Genomic DNA, 14,252 nt, shown 5'->3' with positions numbered 1-14,252 from the left:
AAATTTGGAAGTCTGCTAAGCACAACTTTGACCCTTGTGGGTTTAGTACATGGTTATGATTATAATAATAAGCACAACTTCCCCAGACAACAGCAGCAACGCTGCTATAATTATTATTTAATGTTTCTGTGTTACCATTGGTTGCTAAAAACAGCATCACTAATAATGTCTACCTGGTAAGATGAATTATGTATAAGTAATTGCAATAGTTGGTAAAGATGAATACATGTATTAGTGTCAGTAATAGTGTTTAGATGGTCAAGACGAATGTGTATGACCCTTGTGGGTTTAGCACTCAGTTTTGATTGTAATAAAGTAATATAGTGTCTTTTGTGGTCTGCCAGGTACCAGACAGTTGAAGGTCAGCGACACTTGTTCGGTATGTACCAACTGCTGCACCATCGTGTACACTCTGTCTCACGACCTCTCAAGATGGTCTACATGGTTATGGATACACAGACTCTGTTGGGATGGGTGAGTACATTGTATCAGAAAATTTTCTTTTTTTAGTGCAGGCGTTTCCCACATAGGCGGGGTGACTTGAAAAAGAAGAAACTCACCATCATTCACTCCATTGCTGCCTTGCCAGAGGTGTGCCAATACTACATTTCAAAAACTGCAAAATATCTCTACATATCCACAGATAAAGAAATTTGACAGGATTGCTTGATTGTGTGAATGATTTAAGACTATTTTTTTTTTTTTTTTTTTTAGGTATTATGAATGAGTGATAGTGTGAATGATGGTGAAAAATGTTTCTTATTTTTCGAGTTACCCTGCCTTGGTGGGAGACAATCAGCATGTTGGAAAAGAAAAAAATATTTTTGGAAGCAAAGTTAGAAGGTCAGAAGACCTGTCATGGGAAAAGATAAAGGGAATTAAGTCTTGTTTCAGAGAGAGAGAGAGAGAGAGAGAGAGATGAAGGTGGCAATGCAGTCGAGCCCCACTTACGGCATTTCACTTTACGGCATTTCACAGATTAAAATAAAGGTTGGATGCGAAAAGTGGGTCATAATAAGCATGTATGCACCTGGAGAAGAGAGGAATGTAGAGGAGAGAGAGAGATTTTGGGAGATGTTAAGTGAATGTATAGGAGCCTTTGTATCATGTGGGGTTCGAACACGTGGATAGGGTAAAGTAATACTCACGTAGGCTGGAAGTACGTATAATTACGGATAATGTGGGGAGCGCCCTAACAGCCGTAACCTTGTCTCCTTGCTCACTCTCGTAACACTGACTGGCCGCCCACAGTACCCATATGTGAGGGGGTCTTTGAATACTGCTGTGGTCAGCACAATATGAATACAGACAGTGACTCAGGCAGAGACGGTTGGTAGTGAGTCATCTACTGGTACACTGGTTACTGGTAACTGGTTACTACTACTGAGAGTTCGGCGACGCTAACGTATGTCGTCCCGACATACAACTAATACAAACTAGAGATGGCAGGTATACGGCTTGGGCTGATTCTATACAATGTCAAAGTACACAACAATTGAACATTATAACATACATAAGTAGAACATTGGAATGGAAGCTTACGTAACTGAAACTGTAATGCAATACAAGGTATAATATAGCACAACTCATCGAATGAAACTCATCAAATGAAACTCAATGTTGAGATTACACAATAGAAGTGATAAAAAAAAAATTGGATCGATTGATCTGTATTCATGTGATCTACGGATTCTGAGGAAGGAATATATACAAAGAAAGAGTGTTTAACAGAAAGGCAGATTCGGTGCACTCAAATCTAGACTGTTAACTCTCAGAATTCGGAGAGAACGTGAACACAAAAAAAAAAATTCTTGAATACTGATAAGTTGATACTGTAATTATTCATCTATACAGGTTATTTACATTTAACCCCAACTCTGCTAGGGTAAGATTGACATATGCAGAATGAGTGTCATCTCTGGGAGGATCAAACTCTGTTACATTTATTTATTTATTTATTATTTATTTATTTATTTTTATTTATTATAAATTTGTGCACACATACAGAGGTACAAAAAAAATACAGATAAGAGCAGTATGCCAAAGCCACTTATACTATGCATAGCATTACGGGCTGGCTTAAAATTAACTTAAGATTAATTAAGCAATGATGAAGTCAGTGATAAAACATTAATGTAAACAGATTACTATAAAGCACAAGTGAGTATTACAAAGACAGGTCATATGAAGGATTCTGTTAGGTAGTGTATTTAAAAAATAATAAAGTTAGATTGGGTTTTAGGTTTAACATTTATGTGATATAATTGTGAGAAACATTTAAGATATACAATTTATAAGGTTCAGTTATTCAGTATTTATTTGGTTTTGGGTGAGTAAGTGATCTTTGAGTAGAGACTTGAATTTATAAACAGGTAGTGTTTCTTTTATATTTACAGGTAATGAATTCCAGATTTTAGGGCCTTTTATGTGCATTGAGTTTTTGCATAGTGTGAGATGAACACGAGGAACATCAAAGAGTGATCTGTGCCTTGTGTTATGGTCATGTGTTCTGTTGAGGTTGGCAAGGAGATGTTTGAGGGGAGGGTTAATATCAGAGTTAAGTGTTCTATGTATGTAATAGGTGCAGTAATAAGTATGGATGTTTTGTATGGTGAGTAGGTTTAGTGTATTGAATATTGGTGGAGTGTGCTGCCTGTAGTGAGAATTTGTTATCATTCTAACTGCAGCCTTTTGTTGGGTAATTAGTGGTCTGAGATGGTTAACTGTTGTTGAGCCCCATGCACAAATTCCATAGGTGAGATAGGGGTAAATAAGAGAGTGATATAGGGCCAGGAGGGCTGACTGTGGAACATAGTACCGTATCTTCGATAGTATGCCTACAGTCTTGGAAATTTTCTTAGAAATTTGTTGTATATGTGTATGAAATTTGAGTCTATTATCAAGGTGGATTCCTAAGAATTTTCCCTCTGTTAGCTTTGTGATAGGTGATCCGTTTATCATTATGTTAAGAGGGACATCTGTAGCTCTGTTACCAAACTGAATGAAGTAGGTTTTGTCAATGTTTAGTGTAAGTTTGTTAGTCCTCATCCAGGTAGATATTTTCTGTAATTCGGTATTTACAGTATTGGCTAGTGTGACTGGGCTCGGGTGAGAGAAGACGTATGTAGTGTCATCTGCAAATAGTGTGGGTTTGAGTAATTGCGAAGCATTTGGAAGGTCATTTATGTATAGGAGAAAGAGAAGAGGGCCAAGGACACTTCCCTGTGGGACACCAACTGTAATTGGTTGCGCAGAAGAGTTTGCCCCATTTGCGTACACATATTGGCTTCTGTTGCTGAGGTATGACTTGAGGTAATTGAGGGAGTGCCCTCTTATACCATAGTGTGATAATTTTACGTGGAGCAAGTCATGGTCAACTGTATCAAAAGCTTTACGTAAGTCAATGAAGATCCCCAGTGGGACTTCTTTTTTCTCTATTGCAGTGTATATATGTTCTAGCATGTGTATAATAGCATCATTAGTATTTTTATTAGGCCTGAATCCAAATTGGCAGGGGTTGAGTATGTTCTGGGAGATAAGGTAGGAGTAGATTCGTTTATGAATTAGTTTTTCAAAGATTTTTGAGAGAGGGTGTAAGTTGGATATTGGCCTATAGTTATTCAACTCTGTTTGGTCTCCTCCTTTGTGGATCGGGGTGACCCTTGCTATTTTGAGTACTGTAGGGAAGGTGGAGGATTCAATGGATTTGTTAAAGAGTGTTGCAATGATTGGAGATAGCACTTGTGACACTTTTTTATATATAAAGGGTGGTAAGGTACTTAAATCTCCTGCCTTGTTTTTTAGTGCATTGATAATAAGGGAGACTTCGTATGGGTTAGTCGGAGCTAGGAACAGTGTGTTCGGGTAGTTGCCGGTGAGGTAGTTATTTGGTGGGGTATCTGAGCTTGGGATTTTATGGGCAAGGTTTTGTCCTATAGTGGAGAAGAAATCATTGAGTCTGTTTGCTGTTTCTGTTGGTGGGAGTTGGGGTTCATCTGATTTTGCTAATTTTATTTCGCTATTTCGTGATATCTTTTTTGTTCCCAGAATTTCAGATAGTGTTTTCCAGGTCTTTTTTATATCACCTCGTAAGTTGGATAATCTGTTCTCATAATACAATTTTTTTGCCCTTCTTATCAGGCTGGTTAGGATTGACGAGTAACGTTTTGTTTGGTCTCTGGTTATGTGACCCATTCTGTACTGTTTTTCATATTGGTGTTTTGTATTTATGGATTTGAGAAGGCTGGGTGTTAGCCAGGGACTGTTCAGTCTCTTTGCTGTCATCTGTTTAGTTTTTTTAGGGCAGTGCTTGTTATAGAGGTATTGGGTCTTTTTTAGAAAATTATTAATACATTCGTCAATATCTGTATAGATTTCTAGCTCAGTGTGCCAATCAATGTTTGCTAATGCTGTTGCGAAGTTATTAATGGCTGCCTCATTGTGAAGTCTGAAGGTGACTTTAGTAGTGTCTTGGGGTAGTTTACCAAGAGTTGTTATGAGGAAAGTAGGGTAGTGGTCTGTGGTATTATCTGTAATTATGCCTGATTTTAAAGGGGATATGGTGTTGGTCCAGATGTGGTCAAGTAGGGAAACACTAGTCTCTGTAACTCTTGTAGGTTTTGTTACTGTTGGTAGTAACATACAGTTACTCATTGTGTTTGTGAATTCAGTAACGTGTGGGTCCTGGTCTTGCAGGAGATTTATATTGAAGTCACCTGAGAGTAGTAAGTGATCTTTGTTCATGCGTGCATCAGTTATCATACTTCCTAGATTTTGACTAAATTGGCTAATGTTTGACTGTGGAACTCTGTAGATGTTTATCAATGTGAGAGGTTTTTGTAGGTATTTGGATTTGAATTTAGCTATTATATATTCCCCATGTTCATCCCTTGTGCAAGTATTAGTGATACATTCTAGTTGGTCTGAGTAGTATATGGCTGTGCCACCCCCTTGTTGGTCTGGCCTACAGTTGTGTATGGCTGTGTAACCAGGAATGGCATAGACATCTGTACTATCAGGCTTTAGCCAGGTTTCAGTTAGTGTAATGATGGACATATTGGCATGTAAGGAATTTAGTAATGCTATGAGGTCATCGTAATGCTTGCTTAAAGATCTGATATTGTAGTTAAAGATAGTTATGTTGTTGTTGGCACTGAGAAGTGCCTTTGATTGTTCTGCAGTGTAGTAATTACAGTAACTGTTTGATTCATTTAAGTCATTAAATAAGAGGTTGGTATCAGGATCAATGCTTGTAATCATAAGATTTGTAGTGAATCTATAGTTAGAATTAAGTATAAAACAAAGTAAATAGTCTTAAGCTAAAAAAATAGCACCTGAATTATTTAACAAATGTAAAATAATGAGCTAAGGGACTAATACAAATAAAGTGATGATCATATAATAGTGCTTGGGAATATGATAGTAGGTAGTACTATAAAGGTAATTTTTTAAAGTTATAATTATAGTTTAAAATTATAATAAAAAGGGACTAATATAGGTTGTGAATAAATGAGCTTTGGAATATAATGGCAAGATTGTGAGCTTATTCTACTTTAGCACCTGAGAATAGCACCTTGATTATTTTAACAGTTGTGGATATATAAACTAGGATAGTTATATAAAGCTAAAATAAAGGAGAAAATATAAAAGGGACTAAAATTAAGTAATGGTAAGCAAAGTTAAATGGACAGATGGTAGGAATTATAATATAAACTTATAATATAAAAATACAATTTGAAATGGTACTTGCAATTGCACTAGAGTCTGGTATGGGTTGTTGACAAGATCAAGGTTATAACTATAGATTTAAATTGACAAAATAAAATTCACAATTAAAGTACAAAAGAATAATAGTAAAAAATCACAATGGTAATGTCTTGGTTATAATATGATAGTAAGATGGTAGACAGGTACCCAGGTACACAGGTACAAAGGATAATACAAGGTTGGGGTTGAATATAAAAACTTGAAAATTTGGCAACAAAATGTTATGGGAAGTATAAAATAATGTTTAATGTACAAAAGTAAAATTGACTGGTAGTAAATATGGTGTTTAATAAAATTTTAGTAAGTAATAATGATTACAAAAAAGTGAAATAGTAATGTTTATTTCATTCAATATTGCACTGGTAGTTATACTTGAGGTTATATGGCAGTACAAGGTAATTAAGAGTAATCTAGGATAGTAAATGTGGTATTAAAACAGGTAAAGGTAATTAGTCAAGTAATGGTTATTAAATGTCAAAAATGTTAAGAGTAAATTGAAATTTTAGTAAAAATGATATTTATTAATTTTAGTAAGTAATATCAATTGTAGTATTTAAAAAAAATATGAGGTAGTAATATGGACAGAGAAAGTATCAATTCAGCTAATGTTCAAGCGAACAATAGTAAATAAGAAAATCACATAAGGTGATTTATGCTTACTAGTAAAATCACAAAATGAGGTAGTTGATTATTTAAATACTAAGAGATTGTACAATGAAATTTGAACAATAATGGAGCAAAACATACACTACACTACGTAGACTTTTAAGTTGGACATTGTTTAGTTATTCTCTGTAAGATTAGTATCCCTGAGAAATCGTGATAGATCATTCTCGTTCGTGATTGTGTACAGTTGACCTACATTTGTTTTCCTAACTAGAATTTTCCCATCCCGTGTGAAGCATTGGTGTATTGTGTCATTATTCTCCCGCTTAAGTTTTCTGACTCTATACAGGAGGTTCTGACGTTTTTTGGTAAGACACTCGTTTATGTATACCTCTTTCTTTACTTTAATAGATGCAATAATTAAGTCTTTTTTCCTATCATGTGAGTTGAATCTAAGCATAACACTTTTTCTACCATGGGATCCTAGTAATCTGGCTTCTTTTATTTCAGACTCTGGTACAATAACACTTGTTTGGTCCTTTATGATCTGCAGAGTAATTTCTTTACTGTTTGTTTGGTTCATATCACTGGGAAAAAGTGGACTGTTAACTATTACTGCGTCCGATAGTTTTTCTTGCTCAGTTTTATCTTCTTGGAGAGCAAAGTAGTCACTGAACTGGTTATCTAAGTTGATGCTGTATTTGAGGCAAATCTGAATTGGAAGTTACAAATGATACTTGAGGATTTCTCAATACCTGTCGTGTACGTAGGGAATAACGACATTCAGGTTGATCGTCTGACTGAGTATCAGAGGAAGAGAGTACAGGATCAGGAGGATTGTTAGTCTGTCACATTAGTCTGGGTTGGAACATCATTATCATCACATACTAACTTCATATGATCTAAATGCGATTCTTTATACTGACCAGTACTAATCTCTCTAACCTTATACTTATTACCAGTGATATGTTCAACTACTCGATAAGGACCAACAAACTTTTGATCAAGCTTTGGCATTGCAGACGTTTTGTTAAAGTTAGTCAGCATAACTCTCGAACCTGCTTTGATTTTGGATGGCTTTGCTCGAGTGTTTGCGACTCTTGTAAATTCTGCTGTTGATTTATGAAGTGTTTCACGGATTCTTCTAAAAACACTTTGAGCTAAGCTGGTACGAGTTGCTATGAAATCATCAGGGTTGTAATTTGGTTTCGGATTAGAATATAGCAACTCATAAGGCAAACGTTTATCTACACCATACAATGCATAATGTGGAGTGTCACCTATAGAAACATTGTAAGCAGAATTTATAGCACACTGCACATCAGGTATAACTTCATCCCAAGTTTCACTGTTGGGATTGATAGTGGCTCTCAAGACATCAAGTACTTTCTTATTGGTTCGTTCCGCTAACCCATTGCTGGCAGGATGATGAGGAACAATGGTGGATTTAGAGATCTTGTACAAGGTACACAAATTTTCAAGAATCTCATTACAGAATTCACCTCCATTATCTGTTACTAGGGACTTAGGGGTGGTATGCCTGCAGATAATGCGTTCTTTAAACGCTTTAGCTACTGTCTCGGCAGTCTTATCTGCAATAGGAACTAACTCACAATATCTGGTGAAATGGTCTACCATAACACACAGATGTTTGTTGCCTTGGAGGGAACATTGGAAATTAGTTAACAAATCTAGCGCAACTCTTTCCCACGGTTCGCTAGTAGTTGGATATACTTGGATTGGATTAGGACCATTAGCATTACCTTTATGTTGCATGCAGACACTACATTTCTTAACATACTCAGAAATATCAGTTGCCATACGAGGCCAAAAGTATTTCAATCTGGCTTGTTTTACTGAACGATCCATACCAGGGTGTGCAACACCTGGTACATCGTGAACTAGCTGTAAGGCTACATTCACTAGTGACTGTGGAATTACTAACTGGTATACTCTTCTGCTAGGAGTACCCAACTCGGCTGTTCGATACAGTAATTCTTGGTTCATGACAAAGTCACTGATGGGTGCTGGTGGCTTCACAGTCAGAATAAGATCTTCCTGGAGCAGGAATCGAATCACACCAGACCACATGGGATCTGTTCGTTGAGCATTCTTTACTTCTTCAGCACTAAATGGAGGGTCTGCAGTTACTATACTAACATGTCGCGATAAGGCATCTGCGACTACATTTGACTTGCCAGGTAAAAGCTCAAAGGTGGGATTGAACTCTTGGATAGTCAAGGTCCATCTGGCTAACCTTCCAGTAGGTTGTTTGTTCTGGAATAAAGGTATCAGTTCTTTCTTACTGGAGGAATGAACAAACTCGGTGGAGTGGATGACTCCCCCCGATTGTGGTAGGGGACCTGAATGCTAAAGTAGGAGAAACTTTTAGAGAGGGTGTGGTAGGTAAGTTTGGGGTGCCAGGTGTAAATGATAATGGGAGCCCTTTGGTTGAACTTTGTATAGAAAGGGGTTTAGTTATAGGTAATAAATATTTTAAGAAAAAGAGGATAAATAAGTATACAAGATATGATGTAGGGCGAAATGACAGTAGTTTGTTGGATTATGTATTGGTAGATAAAAGACTGTTGAGTAGACTTCAGGATGTACATGTTTATAGAGGGGCCACAGATATATCAGATCACTTTCTAGTTGTAGCTACACTGAGAGTAAAAGGTAGATGGGATACAAGGAGAATAGAAGCATCAGGGAAGAGAGAGGTGAAGGTTTATAAACTAAAAGAGGAGGCAGTTAGGGTAAGATATAAACAGCTATTGGAGGATAGATGGGCTAATGAGAGCATAGGCAATGGGGTCGAAGAGGTATTGGGTAGGTTTAAAAATGTAGTGTTAGAGTGTTCAGCAGAAGTTTGTGGTTACAGGAAAGTGGGTGCGGGAGGGAAGAGGAGCGATTGGTGGAATGATGATGTAAAGAGAGTAGTAAGGGAGAAAAAGTTAGCATATGAGAAGTTTTTACAAAGTACAAGTGATGCAAGGAGGGAAGAGTATATGGAGAAAAAGAGAGAGGTTAAGAGAGTGGTGAAGCAATGTAAAAAGAGAGCAAATGAGAGAGTGGGTGAGATGTTATCAACAAATTTTGTTGAAAATAAGAAAAAGTTTTGGAGTGAGATTAACAAGTTAAGAAAGCCTAGAGAACAAATGGATTTGTCAGTTAAAAATAGGAGAGGAGAGTTATTAAATGGAGAGTTAGAGGTATTGGGAAGATGGAGGGAATATTTTGAGGAATTGTTAAATGTTGATGAAGATAGGGAAGCTGTGATTTCGTGTATAGGGCAAGGAGGAATAACATCTTGTAGGAGTGAGGAAGAGCCAGTTGTGAGTGTGGGGGAAGTTCGTGAGGCAGTAGGTAAAATGAAAGGGGGTAAGGCAGCTGGGATTGATGGGATAAAGATAGAAATGTTAAAAGCAGGTGGGGATATAGTTTTGGAGTGGTTGGTGCAATTATTTAATAAATGTATGGAAGAGGGTAAGGTACCTAGGGATTGGCAGAGAGCATGCATAGTTCCTTTGTATAAAGGCAAAGGGGACAAAAGAGAGTGCAAAAATTATAGGGGGATAAGTCTGTTGAGTATACCTGGTAAAGTATATGGTAGAGTTATTATTGAAAGAATTAAGAGTAAGATGGAGAATAGGATAGCAGATGAACAAGGAGGCTTTAGGAAAGGTAGGGGGTGTGTGGACCAGGCGTTTACAGTGAAACATATAAGTGAACAGTATTTAGATAAGGCTAAAGAGGTCTTTGTGGCATTTATGGATTTGGAAAAGGCATATGACAGGGTGGATAGGGGGGCAATGTGGCAGATGTTGCAGGTGTATGGTGTAGGAGGTAGGTTACTGAAAGCAATGAAGAGTTTTTACGAGGATAGTGAGTCTCAAGTTAGAGTATGTAGGAAAGAGGGAAATTATTTCCCAGTAAAAGTAGGCCTTAGACAAGGATGTGTGATGTCACCGTGGTTGTTTAATATATTTATAGATTGGGTTGTAAGAGAAGTAAATGTGAGGGTCTTGGCAAGAGGCGTGGAGTTAAAAGATAAAGAATCACACATAAAGTGGGAGTTGTCACAGTTGCTCTTTGCTGATGACACTGTGCTCTTGGGAGATTCTGAAGAGAAGTTGCAGAGATTGGTGGATGAATTTGGTAGGGTATGCAAAAGAAGAAAATTAAAAGTGAATACAGGAAAGAGTAAGGTTATGAGGATAACAAAAAGATTAGGTGATGAAAGATTGGATATCAGATTGGAGGGAGAGAGTATGGAGGAGGTGAATGTATTCAGATATTTGGGAGTGGACGTGTCAGCGGATGGGTCTATGAAAGATGAGGTGAATCATAGAATTGATGAGGGGAAAAGGGTGAGTGGTGCACTTAGGAGTCTGTGGAGACAAAGAACTTTGTCCTTGGAGGCAAAGAGGGGAATGTATGAGAGTATAGTTTTACCAACGCTCTTATATGGGTGTGAAGCATGGGTGATGAATGTTGCAGCGAGGAGAAGGCTGGAGGCAGAGGAGATGTCATGTCTGAGGGCAATGTGTGGTGTGAATATAATGCAGAGAATTCGTAGTTTGGAAGTTAGGAGGAGGTGCGGGATTACCAAAACTGTTGTCCAGAGGGCTGAGGAAGGGTTGTTGTGGTGGTTCGGACATGTAGAGAGAATGGAGCGAAACAGAGTGACTTCAAGAGTGTATCAGTCTGTAGTGGAAGGAAGGCGGGGTAGGGGTCGGCCTAGGAAAGGTTGGAGGGAGGGGGTAAAGGAGGTTTTGTGTGCGAGGGGCTTGGACTTCCAGCAGGCATGCGTGAGCGTGTTTGATAGGAGTGAATGGAGACAGATGGTTTTTAATACTTGACGTGCTGTTGGAGTGTGAGCAAAGTAACATTTATGAAGGGGTTCAGGGAAACCAGCAGGCTGGACTTGAGTCCTGGAGATGGGAAGTACAGTGCCTGCACTCTGAAGGAGGGGTGTTAATATTGCAGTTTAAAAACTGTAGTGTAAAGCACCCTTCTGGCAAGACAGTGATGGAGTGAATGATGGTGAAAGTTTTTCTTTTTCGGGCCACCCTGCCTTGGTGGGAATCGGCCAGTGTGATAATAATAAAAAATAAAAAAAAATAAATATACTGACATTTCAAATTAAGACCAAAATTTTTTATACATCTCCCCTGTATATGAGATATGGTAGCTGAGTGGCTTGTAGGAGAGACAGAAAATGTGTACACACTAGTACATGTATTACTGTAAAAAATTATTCATTTCGTATGCCTTCACTCGTAGTTGTTTATTTATTCTCCTGCGCTAACATGTATACAGATTGTACACAACATGTATTTGTTAAATGCTTTGCAGACTCGTGCCACTGTACGTGTGTGAACAAAAGTTGGTCAGGTATTAATATGCGATTATTCTGATCCAGTGACTGCACCCAGTTGTCTGACCTCTGCATTAGTAAGTTTATTCAGGTACAGGTACATACAAATACATTTACCTAAATAATCATACATAGCAGTATGTGTAGAGTACCCACCAGGGTAACCCAAAAAAGTCAAAGTGACTTACTTCCATTGGCATCTAAGGGTGGTTATTAGAAATGATTAAACTCGGTGAATAAGGTATGTCGATGGTAATAGTACATGTAATAATAATTGCTCTGGGATGCTTTAAATTTAAGTCATATATTTGGTGTAGGTATGGTAGGTGGCAGGCTACCACACCTGACTTCCTACAATAAATATTATTCACCTTTCACCCTACATTGAATCTACAAATATTTTAAGGCAAGTAATGAATGTACTGTGTATGTGTTTTACTTTTTATTGTTTTTAAATGCCTAGTTCTACTGTTAATATATGTTAGTGTAAAAGTGTAAACTTTTATCTGATATTTATATGCATTTATGAGTGGAAAAAACGGCATTCAGCTTTATGGCGATTTCCACTTTATGGTGGTGCTTCGGAACCTAACCTGTTGTGTAAGTGGGGTCTTACTGTACTGTTGTTAAGTGAATGTAAAGTTAGATAAGTAGCAGTCTTCTTAATTCAAAACACACTTTTTTTTTTTTGTTCTAAATTTTAATTTTAATACTGTGGTTTAGTTGTCATATATAAAAATCTTAGCACATTCTTGAATTAAAAATTAAAAAGTCACAATACTGTGACAAACAATACACAAATAACTCACATGTAGGAGAATGAAACTTGTGATGACGTTTCCGTCCAACTTGGACTAGTTAGGACCGAACTTGGACCAGTTAGGATCGAACTTGGATCAGTTAAGACCAAACTTGGACCAGTTATGACCAAACTTGGACCAGTTAGGATCAAACGTGGACCAGTTAGGACTGAAGTAGGACCGAACTTGGACCAGTTAGGACCAAGTAGGACAAAACGTTGTTGTGTAACGTGGACCAGTTAGGACCAAGTAGGACCAAAACATCGTTGTGTAACGTGGACCAGTTAGGACTGAAGTAGGACCGAACTTGGACCAGTTAGGACCAAAATGTCGTTGTGTTTCAGTCTCGTACATGCGAGTCATGTATTGTTCCAGTCACGGTGTTGTTCCTTTTTCCATTTTAATTCAAGAATACGCTAAGATCTTCGTGTATGACGACTAAAACACAGTATCAAATAAGATTACACTTTAGGACATAAAACAAGCGGGTTAATCTTGGAAAATGTTTTCAGGTGACAAAGGAGTTTGAGTTGTACGCAGCTCTGGAACCCCTCGTGACCAAGAACAATGCAATTATCTACATCAACAAACTACTTCGATGGATCAAATGTGATGAACACAGATTGTTTATATTGAGCTCACCAACATTTTAGTATTAAGTGTATCTTTTTATATACGTACATTATTGTACCTATGTACAAAGTTGATCTCTTTACCAGTATCTTTTTATATTCCATAAGTCCCCATTGAATTTGTGCTACCGTATTCTCTGGCATATAAGGCACGCCTCTTTCCCACAAATTATATAATTATAACTAAGCGCTAAACCCACCATACAGCACTTTTTTTCCCACAGAAAGTCTTGGAAAATCAGCCTGCACCTTATGGTCAAGGTCGAGGGTAGTCTGTTATGCTTTAACGTAAAGTACAAGGGTAATTAACCCTGGAATATAATTACTGATTTACTGTTACAATATTTGTATCGTGCATTTTATATGCCAGAAAATATTGTTCCTTTAAAAGTTTAGTGTGTGCTGTAAATATTTTTATTTATTGCATGAAAGATTTTATGATAGAATAAACATTCCAGAATGGTTAAATACACTAGTATTTTTTTTTATTAACTACCTCGTTGAGTATAAATAACAAAAAGTCACAATACACAAATGGTCCAAGTCAGACCAAAACATCGTCATAAGCTCCTCTCTCCTACGTCCGGGTTATTTGTGTACTTAATTATAACCTCATTTTGTATATAGGCACAAATCTTCTTCATAAATCGTGTGTATAATCTGTACTACTTTTTGAGGGACAATAGATTATTATACCCATCAAGGGAGGTTCCTTGATGCTGGTGAGGGGCTCTTGATCCAGGGAATTGGATCTGTGCTCCAGTTCCCTGAATACCTCCATCCCTTCCCCCCCAGGTGCTGTATAATCCCTATGGGTTTAGCACTCCCCCATGATTGTAATAATTACAATCAGAACTAAGAGCTAAACTCACAAGGGTCATACAGCGCTGATGGAGGGACAGTAGAACAACATTCGAGATTTAAACCACTATGGGTGTTGGTATAGTTTTGAACAAAGGATTTCCAAATCTATGTACAAGAGAGTTGTTGTATTGCTATGATCTCAAGATCAAGTTTAAATAACCCATTATTGTGACACAAGGCAGTGCAGTATGACCCTGGTGGGTT

General features: G+C 37.5%; 1 protein-coding gene across 1 annotated transcript in view; it reads left to right on the top strand.

The window, feature by feature from the left end:
• Mon1 (vacuolar fusion protein MON1 homolog) overlaps nt 1-13,540 on the top strand; it is a 48,762-nt gene extending 35,222 nt beyond the window's left edge. The window contains exons 8-9 of the mRNA XM_070105195.1: nt 345-474; nt 13,065-13,540. Of these exons, the coding sequence (XP_069961296.1) occupies nt 345-474; nt 13,065-13,205 (271 nt within the window). The 3' untranslated portion in view covers nt 13,206-13,540. The remainder of the gene's footprint in view (nt 1-344; nt 475-13,064) is intronic.
• The last annotated feature ends 712 nt before the right edge of the window (nt 13,541-14,252 follow it).

The sequence above is a fragment of the Cherax quadricarinatus genome, chromosome 97 (genome assembly GCF_038502225.1).
Source record: "Cherax quadricarinatus isolate ZL_2023a chromosome 97, ASM3850222v1, whole genome shotgun sequence".
NCBI classification, from domain to species: domain Eukaryota; kingdom Metazoa; phylum Arthropoda; class Malacostraca; order Decapoda; family Parastacidae; genus Cherax; species Cherax quadricarinatus.
Note: the sequence above shows the minus strand (reverse complement) of the source record. Positions and strands in the feature narration are given on the sequence as shown.